We start from the raw sequence: 22,245 nt of genomic DNA, 5'->3' as shown, positions 1-22,245 counted from the left end.
AGTCTAAATATTACATAAATCAGAGGCAATACCAATTGTACTATTTAATAATTTGTGCTAAACTGAAGCATGGTTAGTGCTACACTGTATAACAATATCTGCCACAGAAGCTAATATCTACTAACAAAGTCAGTAATTAAAAGCAATCACATCAACTTTATAGACTAATTTTAAATTTAAATGATTACATTTTTAGCTTCATTTATGGTTGGATCACATTAACATGGAGGTAAATAAGATAAAATCTGCTGACTTGTGAAATGAGACACGTTTCCCTTTTTCTCCGTAGTTGGTACAACCGTAGCACACACCAACTTGTGGCATTTTTACATTTTTATATACATTAGCTTTCATACATTCTAACATTATATTAATATTGTCATTAATGTTTTTTACAAAATCGGCCCGTTCTGTTGGTTGTTTTGCCAATATATTCAACAATGTTAAGTCCAGATGCTAGTCTTCTCTGGTTATGGCCGCCGTCCCTCCATTGAGTCAAGGTCAAGGTCAATGTTCTTTATTGTTTTTCACATCACATGTGGTACATGTGGTGGAATGAAATTGAGTACGCAGGGTCCCAGTTACATCTAACAAAAGTATAAATTATAAAGAAAAACAGTAATAAGATCTAAGATATGAACTAAGAATACGCTAAGCACTACTAGTACAAAAACAATACGAACAGCAGCAGCAGCATGAACATAAGTCTGTGTGAGCAGATGAGTACGAAGTCATAACGTCATGTGACCAATGTGTCCTCTAAGTGTCTTATTAATGAGCAGAGTACACAAGAGGTGTAGACTTTGTGAATGTCAGTATTTTGTTTGTGTTATGATCAGAATGGTGGATGAGACTTTGTTCTTGTCTGGAACAAACCAGTTTTTGTGCAGACCAAATCTATGTATTTGTGTTCTTAAGTTCTAAAAGTACAAAAATAACAGAATTCAGCAAAAACAACAACTTTTGTGTTTACGAGATGAAAAATATAATGTTTCACATAGTCAAGTTAGGCTGCAGCTTTCTGTCTCCAGTTTCTGTTTTCCCTCTCCGATTAGTCCTAAGGAACATTTGGTTACATTTTATTGGTCTCTATTCTATACTTTCAATAAGTTAATAAGTCAAGATAAAATTCACATACAGAGGGTTACGCTGTAATGTTACAGCAGAGTTAAACCACTCTTTCATGAATGAGACACTGAGACCATCAGTGGTTGTTGGAATTGATCCAATCTGTGGTTTTTAGTGACATTTTGTGGTCTATTCAAAGTGTGGCTCATGTGCTTTTATTGTACCTCACCATTGACTTTATAAGTTGCAGACATCAACAGGTGACACTTAGAATTGCTAATAAATATTTGTCAGATAATACTTTTATTTTTGCACATTAAACAATCTTATTTTTAGTTGACTATTCCACCTTTATTGTTACAGATATATTTTACTAATAAAGGTAAAGTATTGAAGTTGACATATATAGCAACGGAAATGTACTCAGTGACTGCAGGGGACCGTGATCGTCACCGCTGGGACCCATGGACTTTGATTCCAAACTGAAAAGTGAGACTTCATCCAAACAAAGTTGTAATAACTAAGGGGTTAGGTCTCACTGTGGGGCTGAAGGGGCTCGGAGAATGCTTGTTTGGTTCAGAAAACCCATACCAAGGTCAACGGACTGACTGGATGAAAGACTCCGGGTCAGATTAACCTCCTGAAACGCTGGGGACTAGAGGGAAACGCTGTGGATACATGGGCTGAAGGGTCCGAGGGGGGGCCTTTGGTCTGACAGGATTTAATTCCTGAGCAGAACTGCCTTGACTGTTGTGAAACAACAGGGGTATTGAGTAAGACCAGGATGTTGTCAGTCCCCAAAAGGTCCAACAGTCTGGGACATAGTCCAGCAGCGTTTCATTGAACTTGCCTTACCGATTGTGGCCACAACAACAAACTTTGCCAGCTGTCGTGGCAGGAAAAGAAATATGGGAAAGTTTATGACAGAAGGTGCCTTAACTGCTTGTGGCGAGAATGAAGCGGGCTCACCTTGAGACGTCTACGTGAGTAAATATATGCATGCCTGTCGTCATAAGATATAGAGTACAGTAGGCCCTTGTTTATTGCAGGGGTTAAGTTCCAGACACCCCCACCCGCAATAAGTGAAAATCCGCGTCTTAACTCAAACCTATATCATTTTAACAACATACATACTGTATATGTACTGGTACTCTAGAGTACTGCCAAATTTTACTCACCAGCTCTGCAGAAACAGTGGCTCGGGTCCGGTCCAGCAGACCTACCCTGTTCTGCCGGTTCTGCTCTTGTCCGGTTCTGTGCAGCCCTTGAGCACCAAAATGCAGTTTGGAGGGAGCCAGACCTTTCAGATGGCCAGCACGGGACCAGACGGTGGTCAGATTGAGTCCAAATCTGGATGGGGGAAGTCCCAGTGGGCTCCGGAGTGAACACTGGACCTACGTGTGGCGTCTTCCCTCTCATAAGTCCTCGTGAATCAGCAAGCAGTTCTCAGACTGACCAGTGAGTCTGGAGGTCTGGTTCTGCTCCAGTTCTGGTCCAGTTCCCGTTGGGTTCCATGCAGCTCTCTGTATCCACTGGGCGCCAATGTCATTATAAGCATCAAATGTTTTCCGATCAGAACAAAACTTTCCCTCTAGTATTTCCGCAGAGGGCAACAGTGCTTCTAGGCGGGGCACTGTTGGCTTCTGGGAAATCTAGTCATTATGTGTGGGTACATTACAGTGCACAGTGTAGGCTTATAGAGAAAAAAACTACAAAAGGGTGGCGCCTGTTTGCAGTATTTTTTGTTAACTTTTTACTGTACAGTATCCCGTACTGTCCCTATCACGTGAGTAATATTAAAGTTGACAGTCATGTATTCTGTACAGTACAATGATTTTTCTCGTGTTTAATCTTTCTTAGAAAAACTGTAAAAGTCAAACAGCAAAGTAGCGAGTGGCTACTTAGGGTGGCTGAGTGGTTAGAGCAGTTGTCCTCCAATGCAAAAGTCGGGGGTTCAAATCTGCCTGCAGTCACATGTTGAAGTGTCCCTGGGCAAGACACTGAACCCCTCATTGCCTCCGATGTGTGTCTCATCGGTGTATGAATGTGATAAATCACTGATTAGTCTCTTTAGAATGATTTGTTCAATTAGTTTTGTACAGATCTAGTAGAGTGCTGCATGAATGGGTGAATGAGGCGCAGAATGTAATGTAACGAGCTTTGAGTATCTTAATCGGATAGAAAGGAGTATATAAGTACATTCCATTTACCATTTACTACTGTACCCCATCCCTTGAGATATATCAGAGCTGAAACAAGTCCCTCTTCTGGAACAGGCCTCTCTTGTAAATGAGTCCTCGTGGCTCAATGAGACTAGCCTGTGTAAATAAAGGTTGAATGAATGAGTTAAATGATGGGCAGGTAATAAACCCAAACAACTGCTGGTCCCCCAACAACTTCCACAGACCTTATGAGAAAATATTTTGGTTAAACGTGTGTACGTGTGTGTGTGTACTGACATGATGAGTGAATGTGAAATGGAAAATGAGGCAGAACCAGAATGAGACGAGACGGACAGACGGGTCAGACAGAACTTTAGCTGACGACAGTCACAGACCGAGGTGTGAAAGCTCATTATGACATGAACTGAAGTTTCTGATAACTGGTAGAAATATAGTTAAACAAGGATAGATTTTGTTCTGACGCAGGAGATGCTTTTGCTCTGTTGACTGTAAGATGATTTGCATGGATGGACAAACAAAAGCCTTTATTCTAAACAGAAGTTATAGGGTTTTTCTCTTTTCTCAGGTGTATTGAATTTTGATTTTGTTCAATGGGCTTGGTTTACATGTTTGCTTAAGAGGTGTAGCAGTTTATTTTTTAAGACATTTTGAGAATCTCGTTTTTTTCCCCACGACAGCTAGTTTGATTGAAGACAGTAGGGGAGGAGTGGATCTGCTTTCTATAAAAAGTCATCAGTTTTTTGTTTAGCAGTGGCCTGAAAAGACATTACACATGACATGTCTGACAGATCGGTGAGTAATCTGTAACACTCTGCCTCGTTTATTACATTGACATTCACTGAAACGAACACTATCCTCGCCGAAAGCTCAGTCAAATTACTAATGTTGGAATAAAATAATGTTTTAACAAGAGCCACCTTTTTTAAGCTTTTTGATTTGGACATAATATAATCCAGCCAATTATGCTTTTATTGTTTATTTTTATTTTTATTTTTTTTAATTGAAAACTGTTCGTGCCTGCCAAAACTTTTTCAGCTCTGATTTTTCTTTATATCTTTTAGTAGGCATCGCATCTTATTGTGAGTCTCATAAACATTTGTTTTTCACATGACACGTACTGAATCTCTGTGCCTTTGTCTCATGGTTTTCCTCATGAATCCTTAATCATGAGCTGTTAAGCAAACTGAATGCTCTCCCAGCACCCTCGGTGTGAATTATCTTTAGGCATCCTGAAACAATGATACTCTATGTTGTAATGCTCCATAGAAAAACTGAGAGAATGCTCGTCTGTCCTGTTCTCAATCAGCTGAGTGGAAAGATGGGGATTGTTTTGAAATCCGAGAATGTTTCAAAGGTAATTGCTTTTCTGTGGTCAATGAGTTTGAAAATGTCATTCTTTCAAGTAAACAAGACCCCATGTGGTGCTTTTTTTTTCAGTGTGAAGAAGATTTGATTATATTTTTCTTTGTTTTTACACTTGGTGCTAATCGAACAGGATGATTTTTGTTTCTGGATTTATCAAGGATTCCAGTTCAGGTTAGGTTTGTTTGTCATATGCAAAATCAACACAAGGTCCACAGTGCAAAGAAATGTTTAGGACGAGAAGAACCGTCTCGACTCGTCAACCCCCCCACCAAAAAAACAACAACAACAAATACCAAAGCATGAAGCAAAAATACTAAAATCATACTAAAACACTAGTAAAATACTAAAAACATACTGAAAATACTACTAAAACAATAAAACATACTAAAAATACTATTAAATACTACAAACAAGGCACCAAAGTTGAAAAAGAAATACATCTACAGTGTGGTTCAGTTAGCAGTGAGGTTCTTTCAACATCATGGTTCTGTTCTGTTAGTGGCATGGTCTTGTTAGCAGCTTGATGGTAATAAGGACCACAGCAGCTGCCCTCACATTCAAGGATTCAAGGTTGTCATTCACATCACATGTGGTACATGAGGTGGAACGAAACTGTGTACACAGGGTCCCAGTTACATCCAACAATAGCAAAAATATAAAGTGCAAAAAGAAACAGTAAATAGGGATCTAAGATATAAACTGCAATATACGCTAAACACTAATAATGCAAAACAATACTCCGAACAACAACAGCACAATTCTCATAGGTTCAGTTTTTATGGTCTGTTGTGAGGTCATTTTGGACTGGGTTACGTAGCTTGGACAAAAAGACGCAGAGAAGTTCCCTTTGTTTGACAAAGACAAATGTTTGCATGATTAAAGGTGATTACTCAGTAAGGCATGCCCACTTGAGAACAGGAGCACGTTCAAGTACCCTTCTGGGTGCAGCGGTCGAACAAACAGCAGCTGCAGGGCAACCAGAGGGCTCTTCAGAGCCTACGGAGTACTGTAGGTCCACCTTGCATATTTACTCAGACTGTGACATCATATTCATACCAACAACAGCCAACCATCTGCAGAGAACAATAACTGCAGCACTGGTCATCTAGCTGAAGCTGATGCTGGCACTAATGTCCACTTGTTGTTTCCTCGGAGAAAAATACATACAGATTGTCCCTGTCCGCCCAAAACCTTGAATTTTAACTTTTAAATAACTTTTTATGTTTTGGGCAGCTGTGGCTGAGTGGTTAGAGCAGCTCTCCTCCAATAAGAGAGTTGTTGGTTTGATTCCTCCACCTTGCTGTCCCTGAGCAAGACACTGAACCCCTCTGTAGTCTTTCTTAAAGCTAGTTTGCTTAAAGCCATAATAGTAATAATCCATAATAACTGAATGCAAACAAATGACTTGTAGGCAACAAAACGTGACTTTGCTGTTTTCAATCCTTTATTACAAATTATGCTGTAGACATTTGGTAGTGAAAGATACTTACTTTGTCATAGATGATACACATATGCAAAAAAAATAAAAAATCAGAAACACTGATAAATTGTAAATGTTGACAGCTTTAAGTACATATTTTACTTTACTCGTCATAAATGATAACTTTCAATTGGTAACTCTGAAAATGTCTCTGGGTGTGGTTGAGAGTGTGAATGGATGTCTGTCTTGCTCATCTCTTGCCCTGTGATGGACATTCAACCTGCTCAGGGAGTACCTTGATTTTTATCCAGAGAGAGTCCAGACAGGATGGAGTGGATGGAGAAAAGTTTCAGGAGTGATTTGTGACAAAAGAGTGTCAGCAAAGGACAAAGGAAAAGTTTACAAGACAGTGGTGAGACCAGCTGTGTTGTATGGTCTGGAGACAGAGACATGGACAAAAAGACAGGAGACAGACCTGAAAGTGACAGAAATGAAGATGTTGAGGTTCTCCTCAGGAGTGATGAGGATGGATAAGATTAGGAATGAGATCATCAGAGGTACAGCACAGGTTGAACAACTGGGAGATAAAGTTAGAGAGACCAGACTGAGATGGTTTGGACATGTCCATACAAGGGACAGTGGGTATATTGGTAGAAGGATGTTGGTGGTTATGTGCCAGGAGGACTGTGATCAGTCTTACATCGGGGAAACAAAACAGCCACTGGCCAAAGGATGGCCCATCACAGAAGGGGAACCTCAACAGACCAGGACTGTGTGGTCTACACTCTGCTGGTTAGCAGTCACTTCTTTAATGATGAAGATGTGCACATCCTTGATAGAGAGGAGCAATGGTTTTAGAGAGGAGTAAAGAAGCCATCTCGGTGAAGAGAACTCATCCATCGTTAAATGGGGCGGAGGTCTCCATGTTCTACTGTCCCCCTCTTATAATGCTGTTATTGTATCACTCAGTCTTCTGTTAATAGCAAGTGAACGTCAGGGCACTAACGATCAATTGTCAGGCTGATGGTCCTCCTTTTTTCATGTCACCAACAAACTGATTGATCCACTATAAGAAAGTTCTGCTCATTAGACCGAGTTTGTTGCAGCTTCTCAGACTGAAGAAAACTTTGGGATAAAAGATTAAATGTTTCAACAAAGAAGAATCCATCCAGAGACCTGACTCAACCTTGTTAGATTTATCTTCCTGGATTATTGAACATGCATCAGAACACTGCATCCATTAGCATTTTCCAACAAATTAAAATAACTTACCATTGTACACACATTACACATACACAAACACAACATTGTCACGTGTTGCGACAATTATTGCAGCCATCATAATTGTGGTACCAGTGGGTGTGTGTGTGTTCATACACACTGTATCTGACTGTACTGTAGAGAAATGAGGACATTCAGCAGCTTTGTGCTCATGTCTGTGGGCTGAATGAGCCCATTGAGATCAGCTCATTCAGCCCACACGGGGCTGATACACGGTTTGACGTCCAGATTTGGTCACGTTCACTATTGTTTTACACTCTTTCTCTTGGTCTGGGTGTTGTTTATGTGGGAAATGCTGTTCAGTAGAGTTTGTGAGTCACTCTTAGTGATCTATTTTTGAATTTATTCAGAAAGAATTTACATGTTTTTACATTCAATCTTTATTTAGACCGGTTAATCCCACTGAGCCTCGAGGACTTGTTTTCAAGAGAGACCTGAGCATGCATTCATGTCAACCAATTCACATCCTATTAATGCATTACTGGAAAATCACATACACCAAATCATAGGTACTTGAAATTGAATGCAGTTAGCATCTTATCTGTTGTACAAAGTTTTTTGAGCAACCTCAGTTTGGAGAAACAAAGCTTAATTCTGACTAGACTGATGAGCTAATGGCTAGTCTGAATGGGGTCAAGGCTAAAGTTGATCTCTTCCATCTTAAAACAACTCTTAAAAAAATCACAGCAGTTCATCTAAACTGTAGTTTTAAAAACTTTTCACGCCACAGTCAATTTCACATTTCTAAGATATTAACTGATAAGTATCTTGATGTTCCTGCAGGGAGTGCTCCAAACTGCATGATACTGCTACAGCTAACTGCTGCTGCAATTTGCCCAAAAACCACAGAATTCAATCTAAATATTTGTGATATTTGAAACTGGTATCAATGTAAAATATTATAAAACAGCATTTGCACGAATCATGTTGTTTTAAGATGGCACCACTTGGATTAACTGTTATCCTCTAAATATGGTAACGTTACGTCGGAAAAATATCTCTGACTGGGGACGATGTAAGGAGGCTCAACATAGTCCAAAAATATTTGGAATCCGACATCATTAACAACAACAAAAAAATTCCACACCGCCGACATTTTGACTTCTTCCTCTCCGCTGCGATCAGATCAGGTAGACGCACGTGATGTCATCATGTCGTGCTGGTACTGCAGGCGTCCTTGCCACTGGGTTGTCGTTCAAAAACAGCGCCTTTTATATCAGTGAGGTATTTGATGGAATGGCCGATGTCCGATATTATATTGAACTTTAACGCTAATATTGGCCGATACGATACCATGCTGATAATATCGTGCATCCCTAATGTTTTACCTAATGCCTTTTTAAAATATCCTCTCCTTGATCTTTTCCTCTTTTTCAATCTCAATTAGATGTGGTGAAAAAAAAATCTGTTAACACCTAGCAGGTGGAAATGTAAAAAAAAAAAAAAAAAAGATTTACCAACTCATGGAATGATCTTAAAGTCCAAAGACTTTTAAAGATGATTTAGTTGGAGTTATGCTAGCCTGGATTATGCTAAATGTACAGTGTTTACAGTGTTCTGATTCAGAATATACTGCGAGAGCATGTTATCGAAGCAGATTTGTGGCAGAATAACAAACTTGTTTGCTTTAAGAAGGATTATTTTCCGGACTCACTCCTCATCCTCGTCTGCTGACCTACTTGCTGTGAGCAGTGTTGCTGATTTGGTGTGCGCACATGAAGCCTCAGCTCGTTTTTATACCGAGGAAAAGGTTTAAAGTTTTGCAGGAGAGAAGGAAGACGAAGCCAGATTAAGATGAATTAACTCCTTGTCATGTGTCACCGCCACTGACACAGTATTGAGTTTCTGAGACTCATGCTGAGTCTTCTTATCCCTTGGATGTTTGTTTCCATGACAACCAGTTAGAGGTTGATACCTCACAGAGAGGGAACATCAAAAACAATTTTGCAAATAATTAGTGACTGACTGATCATAGCTGTGATTCGTCTCTGTTGTGATGTCATCTTTAAAAACATAAATAAAATTGTTTATTTCTTTACTTGATTCAAGTGTAACAAAGGTGAATCCATCCAGCCATTATCTTTACCTGCTTCTTCCTTTTTGGGTTGCGGGGGTCACTGGTGCCCATGTCGAGAGGTGGGGGACACCTGGACATGTCTCCAGTCCATCACAGAGACACATAGAGACAAACGAGACAAACAACCATTCACTCTCTCACTCACACCTAGAGACAATTTAGAGTTACCAATCAGTCTAACATGCATGTTTTTGGTCTGTAGGAGGAAAACAGAGTACCCTGAGAAAACTCACACGTGCACAGAGAGAACATGCAAACTCTACCCAGAAAGGCCCCCGGACGGGATTTGAACCAGCGACCTTCTCGTTGTGAGGCAACAGCTCTACCAACTGCGCCACAAAAAGTGAATCCTCTTCACAAATTAATTAAAAAGCAGCATGGCGTCTTTGTGGTTAACATGGCTGCCTCACAGCCAGAAGGTCCTGGACTCAAGCCTGGGTTGGACCTGGGATGTTTCTGGGTGGAGTTTGCATGTTCTCCTGGTTTTCTCCCACAATTCAAAAACATGCATGTTAAGCTACATTCAGGCCCAGGCCTTCTGAAAAACGTGATCTGTGATCTCATTGAGATTAGCTTGGTTAAATAAAATAAAATACAAACTTATTTCTAATTCAAGTTGCTCTTCTTTAGTTTTTCTAATTCACCTGTTACCTGGTCCAGGTTGCATTGTTGGAAGTCTGAACTTAAAATCCCGCCTTCTTTCATGCCAGAGATTCAAACTAATATTATCTCCTCTGAGAAGGGATGAGGTTTTGGTCAAACCTTGTAAATGATGTGTGCTCTCGTGTGATGTGAGATCTTTTGAGTTGTATTAGTGCTGAAAGAACAACCTGGGTACGTATCAGATACTGTAACACCAAATTATAACTCAGTGTCCGTAAAACTGTTTGAGCCATTTTTCTAATTGAGACATTTTTTGTTGGCGAATCTTTTGCTAACAGATAGACAAGGTTGATGCCAACAGTCATTACCAAAGATTTTCACAAAAACACATGCGCACTCAAAGTATCAGTTGGGGATGACGATCAGCTTCTACCACATTTTCAGCTTCATATTTATAAAGGTGACAAGTTTTAGCCATTGTTGTGCTTCCTCAGGTTCATTGACTAAAGTGGCCATCTTGAACTGAATTGACCCCAAAGGTTGAAGATGAACATCCTGGGATAACTTTCTGAGTTTCATTCGTACCTGTCCAGTTTTAATTAGATTTTTTGCTAATAGTACTGGTAAACATATACAAGACACAGACAAAATACCAGTAGTTATCTCTGCCTCGTCTTTGATAAATTTTAAAAGGAAAGTAAAAATATTGTAAATTATTTTACACAAAGACATTCTCAAATGCATCCACAGTATGCACAATATTAGACTTTTGGCTGATATCCGATATGCCGATATGTTAAAACTTATTTATCCGATAACTGATATTAATACTGATATTTTTTCCCCTAGACCTACAAAGTACTTACAGAGACTACATAGCTTTCTCTGCTGTGGAGTTAAAATACTACAGTATTCTGCATGATCTTTGTCAGTTTGGCCTGTTACCAAATGCAGATGCCATAAAGGGAACTGAAAATGATGCAACACTATATAAATATACAATATATTTAAAAAGAACAGCACCTTTTATATCAGTGAGTTATTTAGATGGAATGTCCGATGTCCGATATTTTACTTTATCGCTAATATCGGTCGATACCAATACCATGCTGATAATATTGTGCACGGTAATTTCTAACTAAACATGCTTCAGGAAATCTGTGGAATGCTGAAATACCTGTGTAAAAAGCTGAATGAATTATCTGCTACTTTTTATACACTTATTTTAATCTGTGCCTTTAATCAGTTTAACAACCAGCACTTTAGAAAATAGGAAGACAGTATAAGTAAACTTTAAATATTCTGTCATCATGTAGTTATTGCAGCTGAATCCTCTCAGTCCCAGTTATCTGACAGGAAGTCTCAGCTGTTTGGCTTGATTTAATAAGGTTGCGTCTTGAAACGTTTCTTCTTTCGTCTTCAGTCTTCAGACTGAGGTCTACACTCATCTGCAGGCCAGCGGTCACTCTTTCAGGGATGAAGATGTGCACGTCCTTGATAGAGAGAACACAGGTTTGAGAGAGGAGTGAAGGAAGCCATCTTGGTGAAGAGAACCTGTCCATCATTAAACAGGGCTGGAAGTCTCCGTGTTCGACTGTCCCAAACAAACAAGCGCCCATCAGGACTAACCATCGATTGTTCGGCTGATGGTCCCACTTTTTTCATGTGAACTAGTTTTGTCTATCATTAGCAAACTGGTTGATCCACTGTGAGAAGGTGCTATAAGACTGAGTGTGTCGCAGCTCCTCAGACTGAAGAAGTCTTCAGGATATAAGAAGTATTTAAACAAGAAAAGTAGGACAGTAACAAAGTATATCTCCTTGAATACTGTACTTAAGTACATTTTCTGAGTATCTTTACTTTACTTGAGTATTTGTGTTTTTTTTTACTTATGACTTTCACTCCACTACATTTCAAAGACAAATATTGTACTTTCGACTCCACTACATTTCTAAGAAGCTTCTTGTTACTTGTTCCTTTTGGCTCAACTTTGTAATCTGCTGTTGATGTTTTTATTTCCTTAAATGCAGTTGTCCAGATGTTGATTCAGGTTTTATGCTAGATTCATCTGTGCAGAACATTCATTGTTTTGTAAGCTTCTGTGTTAAGTATGGCAGTACTTTCAGTTGTCAGTGTTACGTGCTGTCAATATATGTACTTTTACACACAAACAAAGCAGTGTATGAATACTGAAGCTGAGGAAAAGACTAAATGTGCATCATCTGTTAGGATTTCCACGACTTTCCACAAACATGTAAAATGCAGGGAAGTTATTTGTAGTTTACAGGTTTTATTATTTTATTAAGGCATGTGGTGTTAGAGTGGTTCATGTCAAACAGGTGGTTTCAGAGAGTTACAAGCTTACAAGGCATGTACTTTTGAATACTTCAGTATTTTCCAAAGTAAGTACTTCAGTACTTTAACTCACGTAAACTTTTGACAGAGCAACTTTTACTTGTAGTTGAGTAAGATTTGACCATGAGTATCAATACTTTTACTTAAGTGAGTACTTTGTCCACCACTGCAAAGGACCTGACTCCCCCTTGTTAGATTCATCTACCTGGATTACTGAGCATGCATCTGGACTTTTAGGCATAATGTTATCTTAATTTGCTGAGGTTGTGCTTTATCTTTAATACATTTTTAGTGCTTCAGTTTAGTGTTTTCATTTATTAGTGTTGACACACATCAGCTGATTTCAGTTTGTGGGAATTCCCTGAAACTGAAGAATGGATGAGCAGTACAGGATGAGATTCAGAAGTCTTGGATGCAGCTGCAGAATTAATCCCCCCCCCCCCAAAAAAAACAACAACAAACAAACAAAAAAAAAACAACTATCTTACTAAGTATCTAACTATGTTTCAAGGACCTGGGTGCTTTCCACTTAAGATGGAGCACTGATTTATCTACTTAACCGTGTCTGCTGAACACTAGAGATCTAGAACATCACAATTTCCCGAGTCTTTTTGGGTCACATGGAGGCCTTGGGTTGATGATAATGAGCGATGTTCTGCTCAGAGGGGGATCAGACAACATAATGACACCAGTCTTTGAGTTCGGTGCAGTGAGCAAATTAAAAATCCTGCAGAACATTTCTTCTAAGTAACTCAGCTTTCTCAGAAGGCGGAAGCTTTAAACTTTCATTTGTCTTTTAATAATTTCTCACCCAAAAGAAGAAGTAACTTTTAGTTTTGGTTCTAATGCTACCTCTTTGGGGGTTTCTTGTGGTCATTAAAGCTTTGTTCATCAAACTAATCGGAATTTTCTACTCAACATTATCATTTCACTTCGCATCTCAACTTCAGGTTAAGTTCTTGTGAAATTAAAACAGTTCAGACATTAATGGCATGTTTGTATTGTAAGGCCTGGCCTGGCTGCACTAGGCCCTTATTCTACCCCGGCCATGGTTGTGTTTGCTTTGAGCAGAGCGCTGCCCCGATGTGGGCGGTGATCTTCATATTAAAAACACGTGATGTCACATTATTCGCAACAAAACAATGGAGGACATGGAGCTTGTGCTGCTTCTCTAATATAATTCAAAAGCAGCAAAGACAGAGCGAGCCAATCTATGACCTGCTGACGTCAAATTGGCCCCAACATCTTGGCCCGAATGGAACCTCAGGTTTCTGGGCTCCAGAAATTGCACTGGAAGTGGGCCATAATGCCAAATTCAAATACACAGAACCTGGGCTTGAACCCAGACTGAGACAATGCAAAAATGCCATTTGAGTCAGCTGCACAAAGAACTGTAATATTTGGTGAGATTCCACACCATGAGATCCGATCAGAATTTCACTTGAGAGAATCATCAGGGTAGCTGTGGTTCAGCAGGAAGAGGGTTGTTTTGCCAAGCTGAAGGTCTGAATAATACACATTTTGTCTACCCCCAATTATCAAGTAAAACATTCAATATCATGTTTTGAAGAAAAAAAAAATCCAAAATGTCTCTGTAGCTTAAGAGAAATGTCTCTATGAAAGAAACAATAAAACAAAAGTCCTGTGTTGCCTGTATGACTGCAGAAAGCAGTGCTGTTGTGAGTAACTGTGGTTTGTTTTAATGTAATCTCTGCCATTTATACAATAGATAGAATTTACATTTACATAGCCCACCAGGTCACATAAAACATTAATATCTCTATCATCAAATATCACAAAACTGTTAAAAATCCAGACCTTATATATTCAAAATCAGAGCTCCACTTGTTTCAGATATCAACATCAATATGACTTTTTGTAGAACCAAACAAGTTTGTTCTTCGTTGTCATTAAAGGGAAAGAACACAGAATAATTGGATAATAAAAATTATTGAAAAAAAATAGGCTTTTCTTTGGTAAATACCTTGGAAATAATAATAAAGCACTAATTCAACAATCTGGTTTACTGAGACAATTAAGAAATATATTTTTTAAAGTTATAAAAAGTATTAACCAGTTTCATTTCCCCATTATCGACAGGTTTGATGCGTTGGAGGTCTTAATACCTGATTGTCATTTAATCGGATTCTCTTCTTCTATGAACGCAAAGGACAGGAAATCAACAAAAAAATCCATAATCTAAAAAAAAAACACAACTTAAACTACGTCAAGACAACTTTATTTATAAAGCACATTAAAAACAGAAGCTGTTACATCACAAGAAATGAATCAGCAACCACAAGTCACAAGCATCATATATCCAGAGTGCTGCTTACTGTTAAGATCTGCATCCAAACAAAAGTCTTGTGTTTATAACTGGGATGCATTTCCATTATCATAAGTTTTTTAATCTTTTGGGGAGACAAAAGTTTGAATACTGTATAAAAAATATAATCTAAGCATCAGGTGTTTGTATTCTCTGCACACACAGGGCCATCTACTGGCAGAAGTCGTCTCTGCAGTTTCATCTGAAGCATCAACTCATGCTGCATGATCTTGTCAGCAGGGATGTTTACAGCCTAAATATGTATCACAATTTAATATCTACTGCTAGTGCAGCTCTTATCAACATAAACAATGTAAAGAGTTTCACTAGACGTGTAAAATAAAACAGTCAAGGCACAAAGTCATGCTTCACAAAACAAGCAGGCTTTCCACATTAAAAAGTAGGTTAAGTTGGTAAAAAAGTTGAAGTCATGGAGACAAGAAAGTCCATCCTTTTTCCATTTTAGGGTTTCAGGACATAATATAAATGAATTGGTCTTTACCAGGTTATAAAATAATATATAAAACTTATATAATCTAGCGGTTTTTGTTACTTTTTTTGCCATCTTATTTGTATTTTTTTTTTTAAATCTGTATGCCTTTTTATAACTATCTATTGTTGTCCATTGTTGTCATCATTCTTTGTTGAAATCAGGTCTCTCTTGTAAATGAGTCCTCGAGGCTCACTGGGATTAAGCTGTCTAAATAAAGGTTGAATGAATAAAATTATTGAAATCTGACCACAAGTAACACATCACAGATTCCACCATGTCAGTGAAACAAAAATGAAAAATGCTTCAACAAAAACAAAGCCAAAACAGAAAAGCTGTGTGTGAAATAGTACACTGTAACCATGATTCAGCACTTTTTACAGCCTCCTTTAGCATCAGTACCCTGCAGTGGTCAGTTTCTGTACGACTCTATCACTTTCTATAACATTGTAGTGATGTAGGGTTAGGTTAGCTTAGGAGCTCCACTACAATCAATATTTAATAACGGGTTCTCTCTTTTTCGAGCTACTTGACAGATATGTGACAGAGGTACTGTGTTGGAGATGGTCTAATCAGTGACATGAGACGTTAATTTTCTTTGACCCATCAAAATGAATGTGGTCATTTATTAACAGAATCAAATTTTAACATCAAAACATTGTACACTTGATTATTCTGATCGGCTCTGATTAATAAAACTTGGCACGTTTTACTTAATGAAAACAACAGACATTTCCTTAGATCTTAAAATAATGTCTGCAGACTTTAGCTTATCTTTACTGGCAGAGATAGAAGAGTTTTAAAGATGGGGAATGAAGGAGTTTGAATGGAGAGAAAAGATGGATGAGGATGTATGTCTGTAAACCAGAACAACACGCTCCTTTCAAGCGCAGTTCGCCCGCAGTACACTGGTAGTGAAGCTCGTGACGACTCTTTACCTTGGCAGAGGATGAATCAGCTGCGGTCAAGAGGTCCCTGGCACGCTACCTTTCAGCGTCTCCTCAGGGCGGCTGCGACTCAGCAGAAGTCGTGAGATAATCCGTTCCACAGAACAAACTTCCTCAGCAGTTATAGGGCATTCGCCGGGTGGAGCCACAGCGAGGCGTCGTGGCTCCGACAGGAACTCCAGCCGAACTCCATCAGAACCAGAAGAACTAACGGGACTCTGAGAAGACTCAGAGGAACTCAGAACTTCTGTTCTCCAGCACTCGAACTTCTCCCCAGTAGAACTTCTGTTCTCACTCCAGAACTAACTGGAACTAGGAAGTGTTGACTTTTAAAGAGTTCTGCTTCCGGTCACTTTTAGGAAGTGCTGATTGGTTGAAAGAACCAACAGGGGTGTGGTTTTAGTGACGTCAGAGGGTTATTACAAGTCAGATAAACAGCGGAGATGTTTAGGAACAGACAGAGAAATGTTTTGGAGAAATGACAGACTCACAGGTGCCAGTTTTCTTGTTTCTGTCTGAGAGGTTTAAAAACATGACAGTACGTTCCAATAAACTTGTTTGCGACTGTCTCCGACTTTTGACCAACATCACTCCTTTCTCATTTCAGACGGAAGATCAAAAAATGCATAATTACTTTGTAACAGACATTTAACTTGATTTCTACTTTGAATGAGGATTAAAAATCATTAATACTGTTTCACAGTTGATTTAAAATGAGTGGTTCACTTCAACATTTAAAAATGATTTGAACTAAACACACTTTTGATTATCAAGACATTTGTAAAAATAGTAATGATAATATAAAAAGAGAGTGTTCTTTCAATTGATTAGTTCAGGATACAATTAGAAAGTCTCTGGATGAGCTAATTTGTATTTCTGGATTCAAATCAATGAAATAACAGTTCCTGTCCCATGAAGGTCTTCAGAGGCAGGTTTTGACCAGAGGCCGAGTTCACTACAACATCAATTGTGGCCCACTCTTTTTTTTATAACACTGTTTCAGTTCATTGAGGTTTGCAGACATTAATTTCTGTACAGCGTTTCAGATTTTGACTGAATCATTACAAATACAAGATTCTTCTCATTTTTAGTCATTCTGTTGTTGATTTGCTGATTTGTTTGGGATTATTGTTCTGTTGCATCACAAGCCAGTTTAGCCCAACAGTCACATTTGACTCTTGAATCCTTTGGTCTACAGTGAAGTTCATGGTGGACTCAGTGACTGCAGGAGTCCCAGGTCCCAAACCATCAGCCCTCCACCGCCATGCTGACAGCTGCTATAAGGTGTTTGTGCTGATATGTTGTGTTTTTCTCTAAACATGTTGCTGTGCATTATGGGTAAATATCACTACTTGGGTTTCATCTACTCAAAGGACATTATTCCAGAAACCTTGAGGTTCATTCAGATATAATTTTGAAAACTTGTGCTGCCATGATTTTATTTCATTGTTTGAGAGACGAGGCTCTCTCCTACAGCTCTTAAAAACAAGACAACTGATCGGTCTTTTTATTCGTTCAGTCATGAACTTTAACCTTTGACCTGCTGACTGAGGCCTGTAGGGTTGGAGATTAAGCTCTTAGTTAATTTCTCTTGAGCACTGCACGGTCTTATCTTGGGGTTAGTATGCTAGGACATCCTTCACTGGGAAGATTGTCAGCTGTCTTAAAAGTTTCCATGTCCCTTTGTAAGTTGATGAACTCTAGTTGTAAACGACCTTTAACCTTTATAAGCAGCAACAGTTGCTTCTCTAAGGTCATTGCTGTTGTCTTTCTGCTTGGTGTTAACATGCACCTGTATGCTCCCGAGCACCAAAGTATCAAAACTTCTGCTTTGCTAGAGGAAGTCACACTGCGGTTGATTAGTTCATCCTAGTAAACACGTGGTTGCTACTCTCTCTGAAATCTTACTGCAGAGACAAGTGTGAACTTTGTCTTCACATGACTTTTCCATCTTGGCTTTGTTTTTTTTTTTGTGTGTGTGGTTTGTTTCCCAATAAACAGTGAGAAGGTGGAATTGGTCTTGTGTTTTCATGCCCTTTTGGGTTGATTTGAATAATTTTAGAACCTGGTGAATAACCTGATAGGTAAAATCCTAAAAAAGTTTATTTTTGTCATGACTATAATTAATTCATATTGCACCAAATTGAGAAAATCCATCCATTCATCCATCCATCATTCCATCAATCCTTTAAAAGTACCCACATCTTCCTTTTTGGGTCGCGGGGGTCACTGGTGCCCATGTCCAGCCATCACTGTGCGAGAGGCGGGGACACCTTGGACATATCTCCAGTCCATCACAGGGACACATAGAGACAAACGAGACAAACAACCATTCACTCTCTCACTCACACCTAGAGACAATTTAGAGTTACCAATCAGCCTAACATGCATGTTATTGGTCTGTGGGAGAAAACCAGAGTATGTAGAGAAAACCCACACATGTGCGGGGAGAACATACAAACTCCAGAAAGGCCTCAAGTCGGGATTTGAACTGGCAACCTTCTCACTGAGAGGCAACAGCTCCACTAACTGCACCACTGTGCCACCCTTGAGAAAATACAAGAATTTTTTGTCTATACAACCTAATTTTGTTTACAAAGCACAAGTTGTACAAGTGTACAAATTATAGAAACTTTAAAAAAGGCGACACGACCGGTTTAACAACTGTTGTTGAACGTTGAAAAATCTTTTTAAAGAGTTAAAACGTGTCAAGATCCAGGCATTAATTCACACAGCGTGTCCATTTATCTTGGAAATTAAAATGGAAAATTTACAGTTAAATTCTGTTTTGCAGGAAAATATCAAATTAAACTTGATTAACTCCAGGGCAGGCTCTCAGATGAGGACATGCTTTTAAGTGTGGACATGAAGGAGGACACTGATACACCTGACCTGAGTTTCAGAGGCAGATCATTGCAGAGGTCTTCATTTCAAATGTTATGTTCTGTTCACGAACAGACTGGCACATTTACCTGAGCGGTTCATCGTGGCGTGTTCACTTCTAAGAGGAAACAAAAATGGGACAGAGGTCATGAAGGGTCAAAAAAACAATCAGATGAGGCTGATTCAGGAGCGAATGATAGTTTTTTTTCTTGACTGACAGTGAGTAATGACACAACAAGGATCCAAACCAGGATAAGATTCATTTTGTCTCCAAAAAAATCAGGCTTGTAATCATCCTTTCATTCTTGGAAATGCTGCTTCAACAGATGGCAGGAGTTATTTCAGGGCAATCCAGCTTCCTGCCTAACCGCCTTCTCTCGTTTCACTGGGCTTTCTGCTAAACGGAAAGGGTGTCCAAAGATCCCTTTGTGCTATTACTTGTTTCTAAATCAAGATTTCAAGCAAGTGACACTAAAGAAACTATTTCTGAACGCAGAATTAATTGCAGTTCTATCAAGTATGCTGCTGATGTGTTCCAGTTATCAATAATTTGGATTCAAGATCAGATTTACTGGCAAATTAAAAAAAACTAACTTTAAGAGATTTACCGTACTTGCTGCCATACATGTCGCACCGCTCTATAAGTTGCATCAGTAGAAATATGTGTGATAAAGCAAAAAAAAAAAAAAAAACATAAATACGTCGTGTCGCCGTATGAGTTGCATCTATTATGCGTCACCGCTGACCACCTGTAAACGTGGCCCGGTGTCATGCCAAAAATCGCTTGGCTGCCAAATGGTGGCCATGGGAACATGTACGGGAGGACTTTAACAAGAATTTAACAAGATTAACTCTTAAAAACAAATATTTGTTTGCTTGCCATTATAGTAAAGGTGTGTCTCAGTCGAACTTTTCCTTAATAAATGCACTTTGACAATCACATCAGCTGTATTGCCTGGGTGGCACGGCAAAATGCAGCTGATTTGACGTTTGCTCCAGGAGTTCTGGAGCGAGACGATGATGGCTGATATGGCAAGACAAGTGTCTCATTAATAGCCACTTTTACCTATAAGGCACTTGGCTTGCCATATTTGTCGAGGACCCTCTAGTGGCTGAAAATGGTAGTGTTCAGTCACAATAATTCTCAGTCGGTTCATCTGGACAGTTTATTTTTTATAGAGACATTTCGCCCTCTATCCAGAGGGCTTCTTCAGTCAGAGGAGTCCCAGTAAACTGTTTCCCCACCAAGCAGTAAACTCCTTCAGTGGACCAACCAGTTTGCTGGAGCTGAGATGGTTTCTGGATGCTGCCCTGTCCCTCGTCGACTCCTCCCAGGGAGGCAGCCACAGCCAAGGTGGTTCAAGGCAACAAAGTTCATGCTCAGTCATCCAGATATCAAATCCATAATTGCTCCTGCAAACTGGTTGGCCCACTTAAGGAGTTTACTGCTTGGTGGGGATACAGTTTACTAGAACTCCTCTGACTGATGAAGCCCTCCGGATAGAGGGCGAAACGTCTCTATAAAAAAGAAACTGGCCAGATGACCTAACTGAGAATTATTGGATTTGATACCTGGATGATTGAGCATGAACTTTGTTCAATATTTTCCATGTCAGAAAGAATGAAATCATCAGATCTCAGCCAAAAATTGGGTTATAAACATGGCGAAAAAATATAAATACGTCACTTCACTGTATAAGTCGCAGAGAAAACTGATTTATACAGCAAAAATTACAATAATCAAAATGAGTTATTTTTCAAGAGATGCACATGAAGAAAAGACAAACAGCTGTAAAATATAACAGTTGATGTTTTGTGCTATTTTTTCCAGAGTGGACAAGACCTCCAAGGCCAGAGGTATTTGGTGAGTATTTCGTTTATTTCGTTGTTTTTTTTTCTCAATAAAATGTGAAACTACACCCCTCACTAAACCCTTAAGTCAAAGTGAAATTTTTGTAGTTTAAAAGGAAACAGCAGAGTGGACTGAAGTTTCTAAAGCTCGTGGCTCTGTTCAGTGTGACAGATTGGCCTTGTGATGTTCAAACGTGTGACTCCATCCACCAAGTAGGGTGTAAGTAAGATGAATGAGGCTGTGACAGATGGGCGGCAGTGGGCCGACAGTCAGCCTGACTCTGCAGTGGGTCGTGTGCGACACAGACAGGGATGTGAGCACGAACACCTCCTGACAGCACAGATACACCGCTCTGTTTCTGGAAGCTTCAGGTGAGGTGGCGTGAGTGGCTGACTTCATCATACCATCATCACACCGTCCTGCTGGAATACAGACACGTGAGAACCACTCTGAACAACAAAGCTCGGCGGTACTTAGAGGCTGGCCTAGTTTGCTACAGCTTCAGACATCATCACTGGGCCTTTTGTAAAGAAGATGATAAAGAGTGTAGCAAAAATAAAGATGAAGAAGAAGATCAGAACCAGGATTCAGAGCAGCTCTGGCTGATGAAAGAGCTGTGAGAGCAAAGAGGAGGAGGAGGGAGGATAAAAGAACTGACTGGATGAGATGATACAATGAAAGATGATGGTTACATCTGCTTTTCACCGGAGAAGAGCAGGAAAACACGAGTCATGCTCGGACTTTATTGAATTCAAAGAACACTGCTGGGGGGGGGGATTTTGTTGGACCTTTTCCACTTGGATTATAGTCCACCCAGAACAGATTGATCCAAACAGCTGCTGATCATCTGTAGTGACTGCTGTAGAGCTTCAAGAACCGGTCCGACTTTAAAAGAACCAAGTGATGTTGACAGTCACAGCTTCAGTCCTTAAAACACACACGAGACATCAGACCTTCATCACAACAGGTAGATAATCACACACCTGCTACAAGCTGGGTGACAAACAACAATACTTTTAATCTAAAGCTAACGCTTTTTTATGAGTGGCAAATGAGTAAAACATAAAAAAGTAAAAACAAACAAACAATTAAATTAAGATAAAAATAACTCAGGACTAATATGTGTGATTAACATCTATTGTGTAATCTTACTAACAAAACAAAATTATTTTTTCAGCTTTTGGTTTTGAAAACAATAATAATCATTAATAAATGGCTTATAATTTATCCTACATTAGTCAACCTTTTATTCCATAAAATAATTTATTTTGATGTTACATTTGGTCTGACTTACTGCCAGCAATGAAAACCAGACTTTTGTTTATATAGGGTCCGAATGGCCCATAGTAATATATATATATATATATATATATATATATATATATATATATATAT

General features: G+C 39.1%; 1 protein-coding gene across 1 annotated transcript in view; it reads left to right on the top strand.

The window, feature by feature from the left end:
• The window catches only part of rap1gapa (RAP1 GTPase activating protein a), a 75,732-nt gene that overhangs the window by 1,926 nt on the left and 51,561 nt on the right, over positions 1-22,245 (top strand). The window contains exon 2 of the mRNA XM_037684776.1: positions 20,830-20,862. Within this exon, the coding sequence (XP_037540704.1) occupies positions 20,830-20,862 (33 nt within the window). The remainder of the gene's footprint in view (positions 1-20,829; positions 20,863-22,245) is intronic.

This window comes from Nematolebias whitei, chromosome 11 (genome assembly GCF_014905685.2).
Source record: "Nematolebias whitei isolate Nwh7 chromosome 11, NemWhi1, whole genome shotgun sequence".
In the NCBI taxonomy this organism is placed as follows: domain Eukaryota; kingdom Metazoa; phylum Chordata; class Actinopteri; order Cyprinodontiformes; family Rivulidae; genus Nematolebias; species Nematolebias whitei.
The sequence above is the reverse complement of the archived record's forward strand: the minus strand, read 5'-3'. Positions and strand labels throughout refer to the sequence as shown.